Source organism: Callithrix jacchus, chromosome 2 (genome assembly GCF_049354715.1).
Source record: "Callithrix jacchus isolate 240 chromosome 2, calJac240_pri, whole genome shotgun sequence".
Classification (NCBI taxonomy): domain Eukaryota; kingdom Metazoa; phylum Chordata; class Mammalia; order Primates; family Cebidae; genus Callithrix; species Callithrix jacchus.
This window is the reverse complement of record NC_133503.1, coordinates 50,405,641-50,425,962: the sequence shown is the minus strand read 5'-3', so window position 1 is coordinate 50,425,962 and position 20,322 is coordinate 50,405,641. Positions and strand designations below refer to the sequence as shown.

The following is a 20,322-nucleotide window of genomic DNA, read 5'->3' as shown; positions in this document are numbered from 1 at the left end:
CTCCCACCTGCATATCGAACCTGTGACTACAAAGGGAGAGGAACAACAGATGCTGGGAACCAAATCCAGGTTTGCCCACCCATCTCCCTGTCCATTTGGAATGGTTTACAATGAATGGACTAGATACTCAGTCCTTCTGGGCTTAGGAATTCCAAGGAGAAATGGCTTATCCATCGGCTGATCAGCCAATGGCTTCAGCAGAAGGCTCTGCATGAATTACCCAAACAGAATGAAGTCCAGCACAGCCAGTGAGGGCTGGTGGTGGCAGGGGATGGTGGGCTAGAGTGAAGTTTAAGGGACAAGTAAGAGGAAGAATCCACACTCTGCCCCTTTAGTTTTTTAAATATCCAGGACTCCTAGGTTTTCATCCTCCCCACATACCAGCAGTTGGGCAGGTTGAGGGTTATGCTGCCTTGGATATTAGCTCCAAATTGCAGGTACCCCAGACACCCCAGGCTGAGGTAGAGGATGGTGACGATGGCCATGCCCAGGTATAGGATGAGTGGGAACTTTTGAGGGTCCTTCATTTTGTTTTCCAGGGGCAGAACCTATGAGAGAGTAGTGACAGAGAAGCAGAAAAAAGCAAAGTTAATGGCCAAGAAAAAAAAAATCCTCAGAAAAAAAGCAACTCTTTTATTTCCAGAATTCTCCAGAAGCACATCTGCTCTATAAATAAAGTTATTTCATCAGACATTATACTCTTGGGACTAGAAGGGACTCACAGCTCCCTTCCTAGCCTGGAAGTCCTAAAAGTAAGGGCGGGCAGGGCAAGTGCCCAGGACTCCTGGCTCAAGCCAGTGCTCTGTTCTGCTCCAGCATCCCTGCAGGCTGAGAATGTCCCTTGCCCTATGAGTTAGGCCACATGGCAACCAGAAGGCCCTCTCACATCATGCCCACCTGGCATCTAACCTGAGATTATAGCTTCCTGCTAACCTGTCTAAATAATGCAAAATATAGGTCAGGGAATACTGCCACTCTAGCTCAATAGGGGCAAGCATGAGCAGTGACAAGTTAAACCTTCACGTTAGAGACACTGCAGTGCGATAAAAGAGGATCTTAAGACTTGGGTACTTAACAATGCCCAGTTTCCAGACTCGTCTTAAAAACCACTGACCTTTGCTGCCTCCTTCATCATAACACAAGATGTTCTTTAACTTTTGGAGAAGCAAAGGTAAGATACGTTATGAAAATGAGTTTATTTAGGAATTGGGAAAACAGCAGGTATGACTGTGAGGATCTTCACAGTGTGCCATCAACTGGATCTGGCACAGCTAATAAGGAAGAGGAGCACTGGGCAATGTCTAGCTGTACCACAAACTCTGATCCTGTCATTACACTTATTTTCCTGCAGTGCCTGTGGCAACGAGGCACGATAGGTCTGTGCTGCACACATTAACACCACAATCCTGCTGCAGGCCTGGTGTTCCCAGGGGCCCCGAGTGTCTCCCACCACCTGCTCCAGCTTCAGTTAATCCACATCCATTAGAAACAGCTTCTAAATGTATCTGTCAGTTTCCTTCATACCAAAAGTACAAAGAGCCAGAGGGAAGGGAGCCCATCTCCTCCATGTCCTATCGGGCCTGTGACAGCTGCATGAATATAGAGTACATGGTGAATACACAGTGTGCAGCTGGCACTTCACCTGGATGCAATGAACAAGCCCTAGATCCAAAACTAAGAGTCAATCTAGCAGTGTTCTCTTTAAAAAGTAGAAATACAAAGAAATCTTGATAATGTTTGCAGAATAACTTTGTGTACAACTCTTGGCTAATGAAACCAAGCAAACAACTTCTGCACTGTGCTGTTTGGGGAAGCTGTAAAAACTGAGTACAAGATCCCTTAGGAACCCAAAGTCTCTAAGCATCTTTCCACACTTTCTCATACTCTTCTTTCAATTTCTGAGATCTTGGGATCTCTTTCTCACTGCTGAAATATAGGCCCACTCAGGCCTCGTCCACAGCAGCAGGAAACCTTTTGTGTTTCTGAATTAAAGAAAGACAGTCTTCATGGGCAATGAGAGACCCCAAGAAAGAATACAGGGCAAGGTATAAAACCTCAGGGAGATCAGTGATTTACATGTGATCACTCCCAAAGCTTCCCCCATGATGTCAGAGCCTCAGTGTGTTTCATCAGCACCGCCTGGGTGATTCCTCATGATGTTGACAAAACAATCTGTACAGCTTCTAGGTTTTCTTAAAAGTAGATAAAGTGTCTGGGAAGTCAAAAAAGAGAAAGAAGTGCCATGACAGGAGGAGTCTTCCCATTTGCAGGGCCCTTGGGCAGGAATGAAAAACTTTCTTCAGAGAAGGGTTCTGTACCATTATTATGAAAAATACAAATAAAATTCAAATTATGTAAGATGGAGGAGTAGATGCCTCTTTAGGAAAAGCATTTGGTGAAATCACAGGATGCTGAGCCCAGAGTGAAGGCTTTTCTTTTACATGCAGAAAATACATCAAACCAACGTTTTAGGGCAGAGAAATTATTCATACATTTATTGGTTCAATAATAAAGTCAATAATATTATTAATAAAATAAAAATCTATTAAATATTTACCATGTGTCAGGGTCTGCACAAAGCACTTTGCACATATCTCATTTAATCCTAACAACCATGAATCATTAAGTTCACTTTTCAGGAACAATGAAGGCTCAAAGAGGTGAAGCCCTTGCTCAAGGTCACACAGCTACTCTATGGCAGAGCCAGGACTTACCCCAAGTTGCTCTGACTCTAGACCCTGCCTTGCTGATTGCCATGTACTATTGCTTACTGCACACCTAGGAGATGAGTGTGCAATGAAGGGGCCTTGAAGGTAATCATTTAAAAATTATATGTAATTTGTCTTGAAAAGTTGGAGCTGGGAAATCTCAATGGAATCCCTGAAACACTATTCACTAAGTAACCAGTAAGTCAGAGAAGATAATTTCTTTCTTCTTTCTTTCTTTCTTTCTTTCTTTCTTTCTTTCTTTCTTTCTTTCTTTCTTTCTTTCTTTCTTTCTTTTTTTTTTTTTTTTTTGACACAGAGTCTCACTCTGTCATCCAGGCTGGAGTGCAGTGGCATGATCTTGGCTCACTACAACCTCCACCTCCCAGGTTCAAGTGATTTGCCTGCCTCAGCCTCTTGAGTGGCTTGGATTACAGGTGCCTGCCACCATGCCCGGCTGATTTTTGTATATTTGGTAGAGATGGGATTTCACCATGTTAGCCAGACTGGTCTTGAACTCCTGACCTCAAGGGATCCACTAGCCTCAGCCTCCCAAAGTGCTGAGATCACAGGTATGAGCTACCATGCCCAGCCTCAGAAGATCATTTCTACCAATGTTTCCTCAGCATTCGTTGAAATAGACCTGGAGGACACCAAGGGCACTAGAGAACACCGGCCCAAATCACAGTGCAGCTCTTACCATTCCAATGCCTTCGAATGCAAAAATTGCTGTGCCAAAGAAGAGAGGGTAGGTCTTCCAGGGGGCCACCAAGGGGAGGTTGCTGGGGTCTGGGATCCTCTGAAAGAGAGAAAGCAAAACAAAGCAAATGATTATACAGAAATTCGAGATTTGGACTCTGAATCTGAGAGGTCATACTTTTGAACAAATCCAAGATTCTCTTAAGGAAGAAAGCCTAATACCTGACAGATGATTTAGGGACATTTAACCTTTGTATGTTTTTCTCTTCAGAAAACCCCATTTGTTTGAGGGAAAGATAAGCCCAAGATACTATTAAAAACTCAAATGCTGGGGCTTGCATAGAAAGAGTCACATTCTTTCACTAGGTAATCCCATCCCCAGAAAATGAATGCAAGTAGAAAAAGAGGAAAAAGATGAAAAATACCGAGCAAAGCTATTTAATAAAGAAACTGAAAACAATATAAATGTTCCCAAACAAGGGATCAGTTGAGTAATTAACAACATACCAGCTAAACCACAGAATATACACACTATTTATTTATTTATTCATTTATTTATGAATTTATTTATTTAGAGACAGTCTCCTTCTGTTGTGCAGGCTGGAGTGCAGTGGTGAGATCTTGGCTCATTGCAACCTCTGCCTCCTGGGTTCAAGCAATTCTTAGTGCTTCAGCCTCCTGAGTGACTAGGACTACAGGTGCACGCCACCACAGCTGGCTAATTTTTGTATATTTTTGGTAGAGACAGGGTTTCACATGTTGGTCAAGCTATCTGTGAACTCTTGATCTCAAGTGATCCGTCTGCCTCAGCCTCCCAAATGCTGGGATTACAGGCGTGAGCCACCACACCTGGCCAGTATGCACTATTAAAAAGTACAAATTGAGATAACTAGGTAGAATATGAAAATCTACTTATGAAATATTAGTGAGGAAAAATTTTTAATTTTAATTTATATATTCACTCTGATACAACTACATAAACACCAAAGGTAAAGCTGGAAGGGAAGAGAAAGTAGTATTTTAGATTGGTTATCTTCCTTTTTCCTCTTCTTTTCTTCTTCTTTCCTTTTTCCTCTTCTTTTCTTCTCCTTTTTAAAATTTTTAACAGTGAGCTTGAGCACTTTGAAAGTATTACCAAGAAGCACACAACAGAAGTGTTGCGACATGTGGAGAGAAACAGCAAAAAGAATGTTTTCAAAAATAGGCCCCAAAAACGGTAATTGTTAACTGCAGGTACAATGCTAATGTTGTATAAGAAGTAGGTTGTGTCAACTTGACTGGATTGAGGAATGCAAAGTATTGTTCCTGGTGTGTTTATGAGGGTGTTGCTAAAGGAGATTAACATTTGAGTCAGTGGACTGGGAAAGGCAGACCCACCCTTAATCAGCTGCCAGCTCAGCCAATGGCCAGATTAAAAAGCAGGCAGAAGAAGAACGTGAAAAGGCTACACTGGCTTAGCCTCCCAGCCTACATCTTTCTCCTGTGCTGGATGCTTCCTGCCCTTGAACATTGGACTCCAAGTTCTTCAGCTTTGGGACTCAGACTGGCTTCCTTGCTCCTCAGCTTGCACATGGCCTATTGTGGGACCTTGTGATCATGTGAGTTAATACTCCAATAAATTTCCCTGTATATGTACGTATACCCTATTAGTTCTGTCCCTCTAGAGAACCCTGACTAATAAAAGTATAGTCACAAAATCCTCCACCAAACAACAGTCTCCAGTACCAGACTATGTGGAAGGAGCAGGGTGGGGAGGGGGGATTCAAAGCTGCTGCCTTTTTAAAATTTGGCTTTTTAAACCACATGCATACATTGCTTCGATTAAAATAAAAATTGATGTTAAAACAGCCTTTTACAATGTTTTAAAATTGATTTGACTATACGGATTTTAGATAATATGAGGCATGCTCTCAACGGGTTTCAGAGTGATTTCAGGCAAGTAAAAGGAGGTCCATTATTAATCTCTGTAACAGACTTCTCTTCAAAGCAGCAATACTGCTTTTGAAAAAATAAAAAATTAAATAAATACATTTCCCTGGGCCCCTGCTAAGAAATCCGTTAGAGCTCTTTGTAAGAGGCATTTCAATAGACTAATAGGTATTTTTGCTCTACAATGGAACTTGAGAGCAAGATTGCCCTGTAATTATTCCTGAGTCACAAATGTAACATAAGTTATTGGAAATAGGTGCTACCTGTTGGTTAGTGAATGACTCCTGCTCTTATTCACACATCAGAGCAGATTCAAGCATTAGACAGGGAATTTCACAATCCATGTCTTGGGATATTGTGGGAATGAGGCCAGCAGGAGTATATTATTCTACATACTTACTGATTGCTATTGACCTGACCAACTAAATGATAAAGGTTTAATTTATAAAGAAACATACATGTTTTTAAAAATCAGCTCATTATCAACATATCTCCTCAATTCTACAACACAGTAAGTCCTCCCTTGCCATCAATAGATTCTTGGAAACTAAGACTTTAAGTGAAATAAGGTACAGTCATTTCCTTCAATGTTGTCTTGTTATAACATTGATGAAGAAAAAAACTGATTTCGCTATACATCATTTCATGTAGCTGCAGTTTCTAAAAACTAGTATCAATGATGTTAAGTGAGGTCTTACCATATTATCAATTACAATAATAATATTTTTTGAGAAAATGCTGTTAAATGTACACATGGATTATGACATGTACTCTTTCAATTCTGAAACTGTTATAACTAGGAAAAAATACCTATCAGAAGCAAGGCTATGCAGTGCTAAAACATTTATTGGGAGCCCCCTCTGTGTAAGGCATTCTGCCCAGAATTATTCCATTTGACTCTCCCCATGCTGAAGACAGAGGGATGGAAGACTGTGGTCTGCTACCTACAATGGCATGTGCATGAGGGACAAGAGGAGCAGTCAAGTACATGCTTAGGATGTGGGAAAAAATTCAGAAACACCCAACAGTAGAGGAATCCTCATAGTAAGTGGGGCAAAATGCCAAAACAGAACAGTAGTAACAAGCAGCAGAGGCAGAAGCAACAAAAATGACCTAGAGAGAGCATCTTTAGCCGTAGGGCACATCAAAATGAAGCACTGACAACACTATGGGCAGTCACCACGCCAAAACACAGCCAAACCTTCTCCCCCATACCGCACTCTGGGCAGATGGCACTACTTGATCACAGCACAACTTCTGGCTAAACCCAGAGGAAGACCTGGAGTTGTTCTCAAGAAATCAGCAGGGCTGCTTCTTTGAAGACATTGCTCTGTGTGCTGATTGTACTATGCACAGACATCACTCTGGAAGGATACTACCAGTTGGTTGGGACTGAGACGCTGCAAAAACCCAAATTCTTATCCCAGCCCTATGACCATAGAAACTACCACAGCCCAACTACCTGCAATGACTTAAAACTAAATGCAGCAGGTGTGCCTGTTTATGGGGGGTGGCCTCACTCAATTCATCTCTAATGTCTACAGGAGTGTATCCTAGGTGCACTTGAGAGCTCTAATTACAATGTGAAATAATGGGTAAATATTTACCCTTCCTTTTTGGTAATGGAAATGGTCTAGCATAAATTCACAGGCCCTCCCTTCCAGTCTCATAAAAAAATGAACGTGAAGAACTATTTTATTTATTTATTTGACGGAGTCTTACTCTGTCGCCCAGGCTGGAGTGCAGTGGCATGATCTCGGCTAACTGCAAACTCTACCTCCTGGGTTCAACCAATTCTCCTGCCTTAGCCTCCTGAGTAGCTGGGGTTACAGGTGTGCACCACCATGCCCAGCTAATTTTTGTATTTTTAATAGAGATGGAGTTTCACCATATTGGTCAAGTTGGTCTCAAACTCCTGACCTCATGATCTGCCTACCTTGGCCTCCCAAAGTCCTGGGATTACAGGCATGAGCCACCGTGCCCAGCCAGAATTATTTATTTTATGTTTAAAAAAATAGTTCTGCAGAAGATTCAATATCTGCCACTTATCTGACTTACCGTGATAAAAACCAGTCAATACCCACAGAGGACAATGCTAATCTAAACTGATAATGTCATTTGCTTAGCACAAGAAGTCCTGCATTTTATGAGCCACTGTTTTCCTGGAAACTACATCAGTGTAGGTCACTGTTAAGCAGACTGTATGAAAATGAGATAATATTTGCCTGTTAGACTGACTGAAATGAAAAAGACTGACACATCCAGTATTGGTAAGGGTGGAAAAATGGGCACTTAAATACTGTGGAAGGACAACTCTATGAAATTAGGAAACAGCTTTTACAAAAAACAACTTGGTAACATAAAAAAATTCAAAAGTGCACATTCTTCAGCAATTACACATCTAGATAAATATCTTTAAAAAGTATTTATACAGGCCCACAAAAAGGAATGTATAAGAACATCTCACTGTCTTCATACTGAAATAATACTAAAAATTATCAATGACCTGATAGTCACTGAGTCGGGGCTGGTAAATAAAGGGCAACAAATCTCTTCTCTGTGATACAATGTGACAACTAACAACAAGGTAGAGCTGGGAATATTAACCTTAACCTGGAAGGCTGGCTAAGGCATTTTTAAGGGTAGGGGAAGAAGCAAGGTAGTTGAACATGTAACTTGTTAAAAAATTATGTTTCAAAAATAAAAACAAAATATCTTTTAACATATTTCTCCATATACTTGCTGAGGGTGCAAGTACATTCACACCATCTAGAATGAGACAGAGCAGTCTCACAGAATGGGTCCCTAAGAGGAGACTCAGGGTGGGGACTTGGTATTCAAGAGGTGTTTGTGTTGTCTGTGATTTAATGAATATGTACTGATGAATTATTTGGGGAATTGAATTAAAAGATCTTTTTTAAAGGCACGCTTTTATTTACCTGCCTTTACTTCTATTCCTTTTCTCAAGCCTTAGAAAATCCACTGTCATGTTCACAAACAGCCATAGTGTTTAAGGGCATATTCTTCTCAGACTGATCTTCTACCCATCTGTATACACATGTTCTCTCTCGTGCCACCCCACAGACCTGTCTGCATGGGCTGAGTGAGGACAGGGAACAAGTGGATTTATAATTTTGACAAATACAAATTAACTGGAGTTGATAAGGAATTACTTATCTAAATACGGGTTAGAAAATTTAGTTTTTATTTTAATCTTAATATTTTTCTCTATTTTCCAATTGTATACAACGATGATGAATTAACCACGGAATTGAAGAAGGTCTAAACCAGTGATCCCTGTGGGGGCCGATTTTACCCCCAGGGAGGTCTGGCAATGTTAGGAGACATTATTGGTTGTCATCACTTGTGGAGGGGTTCCTACTGGCACCCACTGAGTAGAGACCAGAAATGCTGCAAAATATCCTACAATGCACAGGACAGCCCTACGGCAAAGAATTATCCACCCCAAAATGTCAACAGTGCCCATGATAAGAACCTCTAACCTAAACATACCAGCAGTAACATATAATTATTTACATTCCACTTACTTGTTTTATATATATATATATATTATTTATTTATTTTTTTTGAGACAGAGGCTTGCTCTGTTGCCCAGGCTGTAGTGCAGTAGGGTGATCTCAGCTCACTGCAACCTCTCCCTCCCGAGTTCAAGCGATTCTCCTGCTTCAGCCTCCCGAATAGCTGAGATTACAGGTGCACGCCACCACATATAATTTTTGTATTTCTAGTAGTAGAGACAGGTTTCCCCGTGATGGCCAGGCTGGTCTCGAACTCCTGACCTCAGGTGATCCACCCACCCCAATCTCCCAAAGTGCTGGGATTACAGGCATGAGCCACTGCACCTAGCCTTTTTTTTTAAATATTGAAGCAAGACAATAGGGGAGGGCCTAGGCATGTACCTGAACAATGAACTGGTAGATCATGATCAAGCTGACCAGCATGGTGATATTGGCCAACAGGGAGAAGACTGACAGGGCTCGGAGGCTCCTGACGAAAACCAGCAGCACCAGGAAGGGCAGGAAAGAGAGCATGTAGAGTCGCGAGTCCATGGTGGGGGTCAGAATCACCGTCTCATTGTTGTGGCAGTTATTGGTAGTCCCATTGGCCGCTTCTACCACCTAGAATGAAGGGAAGGAGGAAAATGGGAACGCTTCTCAAACAACAAAGGCCGGTGGATCCTCTGCTGGGAGAGGTTCCTGAGGAAAGGCTCGGGTGTGAACAGGGCCTTTTAGAATCTGTGTCCAGTGAGCCTTCTTTAGAGATCTTCATGACTATCATCAGCAACCCAATTGTCTGAGCTAGGTTTGAACACAGGTACCTAGGACAGGAGGATGGACAAGACATGTGGATGTTTCTCTATGCCCTAGCTCTTTTCCGTGAGAATCAAACAGAAGATGAGGTTCTATGTAAAGTGCTAAAACTTTAACTTTTTTGTTGACAAAAGCTGGTGTGGAAAAAATCCTAAACAAAAATTTCAATCATCTTTTGCCATTCTCTCTCCCATTTTTTCTTTTAAACCAGGTGCCTACCTGTTTAAAGTTCTCAGCCAGAAACACAAAATAGACACAGCAAAATCCCAGCTGAGTGACAATCAGGAAGAAGTCCACAACATGTCTGGAGATGGGGAGGGAAGGAATACAAAGACTGTTACAATACAAATGCAAGACTCCCAGAAGGGGAGGTGTTTTTTTGTTTGTTCTTGTTTTTTTTTTTTTTAAATAGATTTAGGGGGTACAAGTGCTGTTTTGTGAAATGGATATATTGCATAGTGATATGATATAGTCTGGGCTTTTAGTGTAACCACCACCCAAACAGTGTACACTGTACCCATTGTTTTTTTAACAGTGCTTTCCCCAAGCCATCACAGACCCTTCCCAGCAGGTGACAAGGATGAGCATGGCTTGGTAGGAGAAGAATCCATGCTAGGTGCCACCAGTCTGGGGCTTTGGGAAGAAGGTGAGTGAGGTGCTAGCTGGTTTCCGAGGTCCCCTTCCTGGCTTCTTATCTGGAATGCTACATAAGATCAGACACATGCACAGATACCATGACCCTTAGCCTTCTCTCTACACATCTGTCCACTAGCCCATCTCACACTTTTTTGCTAAAGTTACAGGGAGCCCTTGACATAAAAGGCCAGGAAGTAGTCCCCTTCACTGTCTCTATAACTTGGATACAAGAACCGGCCAAGTCCCACATTAAGGACACGGAAACTGATACACCAAAAAAAGATGGCTAGTTGAACAATAGCAGCTGGTAACAACCTAGAGTGTCATCAAAAGGAAAGTGATTAAATCATAGACCATTCTTAAATGGAGCATTACACAGCAGTTAAAAAGAATGTGTTAAATCTGTACGTGCTGATAGAGAAAAACATCTCAGACATTCAAGGGGAAAAAGCAAGTTTCCAAACAGTATACATAGTGCATTCAATCTGTGCCAAAAACTTTAAGAATATGTGTATGTTTCTATTTATACAGCAAATTCCAAAAGGCTACCCATGCAACTGTGACCAAAATTTTCTTTTACTTTTTACTTTATGTTCTAACTTAATCCAGAAAAGTTTTTACTATGAGCACACATTAAAATGGCACACATTTTATTAAAAGAAGGAAAAAAAGGAAGGAAGGAGGGAGGAAGGAAGCAGAAAGAAAAGAAAGGAATGAAGAATTAACGACCAATCAACTCCTGGTGGTCACCTGACAATCTGGCTCCTCCCAGTCACAGAAGATAATTCGGCCAAAAGAACTACATAATCTGCATTACAGGATAAAGGTATGACCCTATGACCACAAAAAGGAAAATTTCTAGAGACATAGTTTTAATGTGGTTCAGGTTTTTTTTTTTAATAATAAAAAGAATTTTTAGCCCTTGATAGTATCAATTTTCTACATTTAAATATAGAGAATGAAAATAATGTGTCCCTTCAAAACAACTAAGAGTTACCTTAAGAAGAAATTTACAAACACTTCCCACCTCCAAACTCATCTCCACACCCTGCTCTCATTCACTTCACCTTCTCCGCTCCCAGCTCTCATGTGTGTTTCTCATCTGGCACAGCTGAAAGGAGAATCTTTAAAGTTCCTCCCTCTCTGAGCACTGAGGATGTACTCCTAGCTCATGACACTTTCTTCTTATGGGTGTCTCCTGCTACTGGTCCCTTATCTTGTTCTCTGGCTTCTCTTCCCACATGTCTTTTTACTTACACAGACTACAAAAGCCCTTGGAGGGCAGGAAGCACATAATTTACTTCAGGAAATCTCCCCTTCTTACCTAGAACTGTCTTGTTCCATTATAAGAAAGTGCTTAAATACCGTTGTTGAGCAAATGAGTGAATCAAAAACAATCACTGCTCATAGACTGCCAAAGCTGGAATGGCTCTAGAGATCATTCAGGACAGGTCCTGTGCTTTCCTGATGAAACTGAAGCCCCCGGAAAAAAAGGGGTTACTCAGCCCCAGGTCACACAGCTTACAACTAGGGGATCTGAACCAGAGCCCAAGGCAACTGACCCTAAACAGCAAACAGCACTCTTTCCACACTTTACACTGTCTCCCACATTACACCTCCCCATCTGAAGGCCTTACATTGGGAGGCTACCGTTGAAAGGAAGCAACAAATCAGTTACCTTCCCCAGTGTGCGTGGTTCCGGAGGCAGGAGCAGGGACTGGATTCCAATCCATACATCACAGTTTCCCCATAATCCACAAAGGATTTATTCAGCCTGGAAGAGGAGGAGGGAAGAGGAAGGGCAGAATACATGGATTAGACAATGACAATGACCGAACGAGTGGAGCCACTGAGATCTGAGCCAGTTCCCATCTGTCACCCTGGAGATACCACACTGAGTCCTGTATCTCATGCTTTCAAAGATCCTAAGTATTAAGTCGACAGAATGGTTACTTTTATCATAATTAACAACCATCTGGTAGAATCATTTCAATGGGGTAAACATTACAAAGCACATGAAATTAGTACGCAGTGTCTATTTGCTGCACATAGGTAAATTTAACAGATGACAATGAGCCAGAAAAGAACACAAAAATACCCAGGGAAAGGAAACGCTGCAATCTCAAGTAGCTACCTCCAGCCAATGTGAAGAACTGAGAATGGTCTTCATCAATGCTCATTTTCAGGGTTGATAACAGAACCCAAAAGGACAATTTGTCACTTGAGAGGTGGTTCAGAGGGCTCTCACCTGCGGCAGAAGTGGTGAGCACATTTCACCAGGATACCCATGCAGTGCACAGCTATGATGCCTATGACCAGCAGGCTGACGGGACCCATCTGGGGACAGGTGTTGCAGACAACAGAGAGAGAGACAAGTAGGTAGAATTATCAGTGAACCCAATGGAAACTCGGTTTGCAAATGATTAAAAAGCTATGAAGGCACTTTTCAGTGATATAACTTTGGGCCCAGCATTAGAGAGAGAAATGTGATCATGAAGATTAGCTCTGTGACATGGATGCTATCTAAACTTTCAAGAGATTTAGTCATGTGGAGAAGAAGGACATAAGATAAGTCTGTTCCAAGACTGGGACGAGTCAGTAGAATAGAAGGCTCCCATGACTGTGGGAAGAAGAGATGGGCTAAGGGACGCTGTGGGGAGAGTTATCTTTACAGCATTGCCAGATCAAGAGGGCAACCCACATTTCTGAGCCTCTCTTCAACTCCAAAAGAAACAGAATGGCTTTGGGCAGGCAGTCAACAGAAAGTGAATCATAAAAAGAAGACCGAAGATTCTTGGAGTTGGCCATTTAGGAACAGGACATGGGGGACCATGTAGAAAATGGGCAGACATCTGTAACTAACTCATTAGTTTGTATTATTGACAGAAACTGCATGAGCCATCTCAGTACATCCTCTCCACCATGAAGTAAGCTCCATGAGGGCAGGTATCTTTCTTTACTTCACTAATGTATTCTAAGAGCCTAGAACAGTGCCTAACACACCAAACACTCTCAATAAATATCTTTAGGTGAATGAATGTCTGAATTTTGCTTTTTGTCAACTGATTTTTTTTAAATCCTTCTCTATTGAAAATGCTTTAAAGCAAGTACATTTTAACAACAACAAAGAACTACCTCTTAAAATTTGTCACTACTCCCTTCCACTGACGCAAACCTTACCACTATGCCTGCATTTTTCACTGCCAGTGGTAGCCCCAGGAGTCCTGTGCCAATGTTGCCTTTTAACAGGTGGATCAAGGTCTGGAACCATCTGAAGTGAAAGACAAGGAAAGGATAACCATGACAGTTAACTTTTACTAAGCACTTAGTGCTTATATGCATTATTTTATTTCCACAATAACCCTGTAAAATTTTATTTTATGGAGGACAATGCAGTTTGCTCAAGGCCACACACCTAGTTGTGAATCCTGCTGAGGCAGGATTCAAATCTGGGCAGTCTGACTCCAGAGCTCCCTCTCTTATCCCCTGTGCTGTAAGTCCCCATTCTTTGTGGCATTTCTGAGAATTTAGTCTCTCAGAGATTAGATCAGAGGGGTGCTCTGACTCTCTCCAGACACACTATCCTTTCCGAGGGTATTTGAGTCTGGTTCTAACCACTGAATTGCCCGCTGGGCACAGTGGCTCATGCCTGTAATCCTACCACTTTGGGAGGCTGAAGCAGGTAGATCACCTGAGGTCGGGAGTTCAAGACCAGCCTGGCAAACATGGCGAAACCCTGTCTCTACTAAAAATATAAAACTTAGCAGGGTATGGTGGTATGCATCTGTAATCTCAGGAGGTTAAGGTAGGAGAATTGCTTAAACCCAGGAGGCAGAGGTGGCAGTGAGCCAAGATCATGCCACTGTATTCCAGCCTGGGCGACAAAGTGAGACTCCATCTCAAAAAAAAAAAAAAAAAAAAAAACCACACACACCCCAAAACTGCAACAGAGGATGACAACCCAGACTATGATGGATAAACACTGGTGACAGAACAGAGGAAATTAAAAAAAAAAAAAAAAATAGAAGCCCCAAATGCAGAAGTCACGCAATACCATAAGAGACCAGAAGTCCCTGATATACTTTGTGTCAAAAACAAAAAAAGTCTAATGCCATAGGATCAGAGAAGTCCTTTCAGAGAGTCATTTCATTTACCCTTCTGCTGTGAGGGCAGATTTGTACAAACTGTCCCCTTCAAGCCACAATGGTAAAGCCTCTCATGCTTCCTCATTTATTTTTTCACTCAACAAATGCTATCTATCACATATAAAGCAGTGTTGACTGCAGTGGTGAAAATAGGTATGAATCTGGTATGGTTCTCAGCCTCTAGAAATTAATAATGTCTCAAGGAAAATAAGGGAATGCATTAATAACCACCAAAGGTAGATAGATTCTTGTTTTTAAGAAAAACCCAATAATGGAGACCAGGGAGAAGGGAGGCAGGTGAGGCTTTATACAGAAGAGAGCTGAGCTGAGCCCAGCAGGACAGGCAGGAACTATAAATGTGCTTCTGGGGAAAAAGACTCCATTGGCAAAGAGAAGGGCTTTGGAACAACACCCTAGAGAGAGACCTGGGACCGGAATCAGGAGTAGTAGTTGGCTTTAGTCGCCATTCGAGTTAGGGTGAGGGTGAGGGTGGAGGCATGAAGTTTTTCTTTTTTCTGCAGGGAATAGAAACTTATCAAAAGACTGACTACAGAAGGGTGGTCTGACTACAGAAGGGTGGACTGACTACAGAAGGGTGGTCTGACTACAGAAAGGTGGTCTGACTACAGAAGGGTGGTCTGACTACAGAAGGGTGGTCTGACTACAGAAGGGTGGACTGACTACAGAAGGGTGGTCTGACTACAGAAGAGTGGACTGACTACAGAAGGGTGGTCTGACTACAGAAGGGTGGACTGACTACAGAAGGGTGGACTGACTACAGAAGGGTGGTCTGACTACAGAAGGGTGGACTGACTACAGAAGGGTGGTCTGACTACAGAAGGGTGGTCTGACTACAGAAGGGTGGACTGACTACAGAAGGGTGGTCTGACTACAGAAGGGTGGACTGACTACAGAAGGGTGGTCTGACTACAGAAAGGTGGTCTGACTACAGAAGGGTGGTCTGACTACAGAAGGGTGGACTGACTACAGAAAGGTGGTCTGACTACAGAAGGGTGGTCTGACTACAGAAGGGTGGACTGACTACAGAAAGGTGGACTGACTACAGAAGGGTGGACTGACTACAGAAGGGTGGTCTTGTCTTCAATTTCTATCTACTGTTACCTCCAGGAAAACAGGAAACAGGTCACAGATAGTTTCACTCTGCCCCAAATCACTCAGAATTTGGCCCGTGGCACTGTCTGTGGTTCTACTGCACATATAACCTAAATGCCTCAAAACTGGTATTTACAGACATTTCTTCAGATCGGCAATTCACCAGAGACTCAGAGTAAATAACACTTGTTACTCATAGAGGCCATTAATAAGACCCATCTACACTCTCCGGAAAAGAATTTCACTTTAACCTTTCTCCTTTTACCTTGAAGGGAAAAAAAAAAATCTCATGATTTTCCTACTGTACCCAGCTTTTTCAAGAAAGATCAAGGACACTACTTTGCCTCCACATGAGAAGAGGCTAAGTGCTCTCCTGGACATCCTAAAGAAACAGCTTAAGCATTACATGTGTCCACCAGCAAATGCATTATCAGTAGCCTGTAGCTGCAAGATAATGGGGTCTATTACATTTTTATCTTGGCAAATATTTAATCCACTTAAGGGCAAAGCACTGTATCAAACCCACCTACCTACCAGAGACCTCACCAAAATGCCTCTGAGCTGGCTATCTTGGGACACTAGGTCCCTTTCCCTAGCTCTGCCATCACCTTCATATGACAATTCCTCCCCTCCCTTCCTGGGCCTGCTGTCTAATCCATAAGGTGAGGGAACTGGACTAGGACAAAATGATCTCCATGATCCCTGCAGCTCTGAAACACCAGGACTCCAGGCAATTGACCAAGATTACTCTTTTTAATAGATGGCCCCAAGCTGGGTTTACCCAGTACTGTGTGAGAAGCACAAAATGAACTTCATAAACTGTGAAGTCTTAACTATAAGGATGACTATCTTTCTGAAAAGGGGAGGGAGGAGCCTAGCAAATCTCTGTACTTCCATTCATGCTCCATCACTCATTCTTAGACTTTTTGGTCTCTCGAACCCTTTATTTTCTGATAAATCACTAAAGATGCCAAATAGCTTTTGCAGCAGATGTCAATTACAACTGCTGGTATATACTATATTAAAGATTAGAACTGAGAATTAAAAAAATATTTAATTAAAAATAACAGCTGGGAGCAGTGGCGCACGCCTGTAATCCCAGCACTTTGGGAGGCCGAGGCGGGTGGATCACGAGGTCAAGAGATCGAGACCATCTTGGTCAACATGGTGAAACCCCATCTCTACTAAAAATACAAAAAATTAGCCGGGCATGGTGGCGCGCGCCTGTAATCCCAGCCACTCAGGAGACTGAGGCAGGAGAATTGCCTGAACCCAGGAGCTGGAGGTTGCGTTGAGTCGAGATTGCGTCATTGCACTCCAGCCTGGGTAACAAGAGTGAAACTCTGTCTCAAAAAAAAGGAAAAAAACATAACAATAAGTTCATTCCATGTTAATACAAATAATTTTTTAATGGCAAAGACCCTATTTTCCAAAAAAGAAAATGTGAGAAAAATAGCACTTTTTTTTCCCCCCAAATCTCTTTAATATCTCACTTAACAGAAGACAGCTGGACTACCTGCTTCTATTTTGAATCTATTGTGATATGTCATTTTTGAAGTTTATGAAAAAAATTTGTTTTTTCATAGATGTGGTTGGAAAAGGAGGAGTATTTTAATGGCCACCACAGACAATAACAGTAATTTTTCTTTGACATGACTCCAAAATGCCACACGATAGTTTTTTAGAAGTTACCTGCAATGTGGTCTGGGTGCAGTGGTTCACATCTGTAATTCCAGCATTTTGGGAGGCCAAGGAGGGTGGATCACCTGAGGTCGGGAGTTTGAGATTAGCCTGGCCAATATGGTGAAACCCCGTCTTTATTAAAAATACAAAAATTAGCTGGGTGTGGTGGCCTGTCCCTGTAATCCCAGGTACTCGGGAGGCTGAGGCAGGATAATCACTTGACCCGGGAGGCAGAGGTTGCAGTGAGCCAAGATTGTGCCACTGCATTCCAGCCTGGGTGACAGAGCAAGACTCTGTCTCTCTCCATCCATCCATCCATCCATCCATCCATCCATCCATCCATCCATCGGTGATCTTGCTCTTTCATTGGATATTTTACCCAATGCGGAATTCCTAACATCACACTTTGGTTGAATTTATACAGGTCTTCTAAATGCTGACATCTTCATTATATATTAATAATATAAAAAAATCACATTAGTATCACCACTGATCTCATCAGAAAAGTCTCCAAGTAGAGAGGCTATCAAGCCCATGGCACTGGATACTTGTTTTTTGGTTTTTTTTTTCCTAATTTTGCTTGAAAGCTTGAATTTTATTCTGGGCAACAGATACGTATATTATCTATTGTTTTCCTTGAGATGATGGGCTCATTTCTTTCATTTTCAAGAAAATGTCTTGCAAGTACTCTGTCTGAATGACCTGCAGTTTGTTAGTTGTTCGTTCTGGCTCTATGAAAAAAAAAAGCAGCAAGTTTGGTTGACAACTTAAATAATCACTGAAGGTCTTTGCCCTGAGACAAGTAACATATTTTGGTACTTACAGAAGTACTTCATGTGTACTTCGTATTTTGCCACAGAGAATATGAAAGACCTATACTGAACGGTCTCAATTTTTTAAATACTAGTAATCCAACGGTTTCATCAAAGACATTCTCAAGTACAAAGGCCTTTTTTCTTTGTGCATGTGTGGCAGTGAAAAATACAATGACAACTAGTATAATTTGGTGCCACTGCCTTGACTCATTCTACAGTGCAATTTTACCCATCATTTCTTTCACTTGTGGATATTTGCTAACTGCAAGTGAAAGCAATTCACTTGTAGTTAGTGAAAGCTAAGCACAAATATCCACAAGTAAAGGTGGACAACATCTTAGTATTATTATGAAGATAGTTTTGGCCTCATAGACTTCTTGAAATGGTCTTTGGAAGCCCAAAAAATCTGCAGACCACATTTTGCAAATGACTACTCCAGCTCACCTTTAGAGATCCAGTCTCAGTCTGCTGGTTTCAGTTTGACATGGGTAAGAAGCACAGAGGCTTGATATATATAATGGAACTCAGAGGCGCAACAAGAAAAAAAATTTGCCCAACAACATAAAATGAGGCTGTCTCCAAAGCAGTGAATAGCTTGATAAGATTAAGTGTTAGTGAATAATCTCACGGAACACACTAAGAAATAACTCACAGGTTGGGCATGGTGCTCACGCCTATAATCCCAGCACTTTGGGAGGCTGACATGGACAGATCACTTGAGCCCAGGAGTTCAAGAACAAGCTGGCAACATAGCAAAACCCTGTCTCTATAAAAAAAAAAAATTATCCAGCTGCATGCCTGTAGTCCCAGCTACTCAGGAAGCTAAGGTGGATGGGAGGATCACTTCAGCCCAGGAGATGGAGGTTGCAGTGAGCCATGATCGTGCCACTGCACTCTAGCCTGGACAAAAGAGCAAGAACCCATCTAAAAAAAAAAGGAAATAATTCATGGAAGCCTTTGGTGTTCTTATTTGCACCCTCTAACTAGAGGTTTTTACTGAGTCCTTGATTTCTAGAAGAGGTAGGTGTGTGCATGCAAATGTGCAGTAGGTGTAGAAGTACTTCTGTGTATTTTGTTACTTGGCAAACTAGATAAAAGGGTAAGGAAAGGCAGAAATATAAAAGGAACCCAGCTTAAAAACTTATCCCTAACACTTCCTATGTATTAAAAGAGTAATTTAGGTTACAAAGGTCCTCCAAATCAACCTCTACCTTAATCATACTTGGGATGTTTTCTACATAAATGCTTCTGTCAATCCTATGCCCCAGGCTAGAAGTACTGTAGGTCCCCTCAAAGTACTTTATCTTGTACCACCTGTGATGGGACTGTGATACCTGCCATCAACTGCAGATGGGCCTTCCTAGTCACCTACATTGTATCACAATATCAAGGCAGAAAGGGAACCTCAGAACAAAGTACACCCTGGAAAATGTCACAATACAAACCCAAAGAAGGTTTCTTCTGATGTATGATTTCCAAGAAACAAGGACATAATTTTGAATTGGCCGTTAATTATAACACAATGTAGAGAGAAAAAAAAGAGATATTCAGAATAGCTAACAGGTATGCATCAGCTTCCACATGTCCAAAACTTATGAGCTACTATCCTGAAGTTGCTAGTTGCTAAGTTTTGAGCTTCAGAGAGGTGTCCATAAAAAGAAAATCCAGATTCCCTCTGCTAAGTATTGCTTAAATAAGTTAATATCTGAGATCAAAAAGGAGCAAAAACTGCAAAGGAAACTACAGAGAGGGAAGCTTAGCAGAATCTCACAATAATGAGCATGACCTCTGACGGGAAGCCATGATATGCCATTGGCTGTGTGTGGAGCTGCTGCTTCGTGGGGGCTGCCAATGCTGATAAGGCCGGAGGAAAGAGGGGCAGGGCGAGCCACTCTGCTGCCAGCTGTGCTCTAAGCAATCTACCACCAGCTAACTCCCACTGCAGGCTAATGAGGAATCTACAAAAGCATATCACCTGAGAAATAAGCTACAGAAACAGAATCTTAGAGGACTGGTTGAGTACTTCCAGCCTGGGGCATTCTTAAGTCCGAGCTCTTAGCTGGCACCAGCCCTGTAGGGCCAACACAGCTGAAAGGAATGAAGAATAAGAACCAGCCTAGAGAGTGGCAACCCATGAAGGCAAAGCTCAGCACGGTCACGTGAGCCCAATCTCTTCATTGCTGACCTTCATCTGTAAAGTGAAGGACCGATGAAACTGGGGTGGAAAAATAAGTCCAAGGGAGACTCAGGAACAGGAATCCCCACC

The 20,322-nt window shown here is 42.0% G+C and overlaps 1 protein-coding gene across 9 annotated transcripts in view; it reads right to left on the bottom strand.

The window, feature by feature from the left end:
• SLC36A1 (solute carrier family 36 member 1) overlaps positions 1-20,322 on the bottom strand; it is an 84,296-nt gene that overhangs the window by 34,360 nt on the left and 29,614 nt on the right. For 6 of the 9 annotated variants that reach the window (XM_035288907.3, XM_078363400.1, XM_054250938.2 and 3 more), the window contains 7 exons: positions 13,481-13,571; positions 12,549-12,637; positions 11,979-12,074; positions 9,884-9,968; positions 9,254-9,472; positions 3,406-3,504; positions 382-548 (listed from right to left, as the gene is read on the bottom strand). In XM_035288907.3, coding sequence (XP_035144798.1) covers positions 382-548; positions 3,406-3,504; positions 9,254-9,472; positions 9,884-9,968; positions 11,979-12,074; positions 12,549-12,637; positions 13,481-13,571 — 846 coding nt within the window. The remainder of the gene's footprint in view (positions 1-381; positions 549-3,405; positions 3,505-9,253; positions 9,473-9,883; positions 9,969-11,978; positions 12,075-12,548; positions 12,638-13,480; positions 13,572-20,322) is intronic. The other 3 variants (XM_078363405.1, XM_078363414.1, XM_035288929.3) reach the window with 1 other exon arrangement.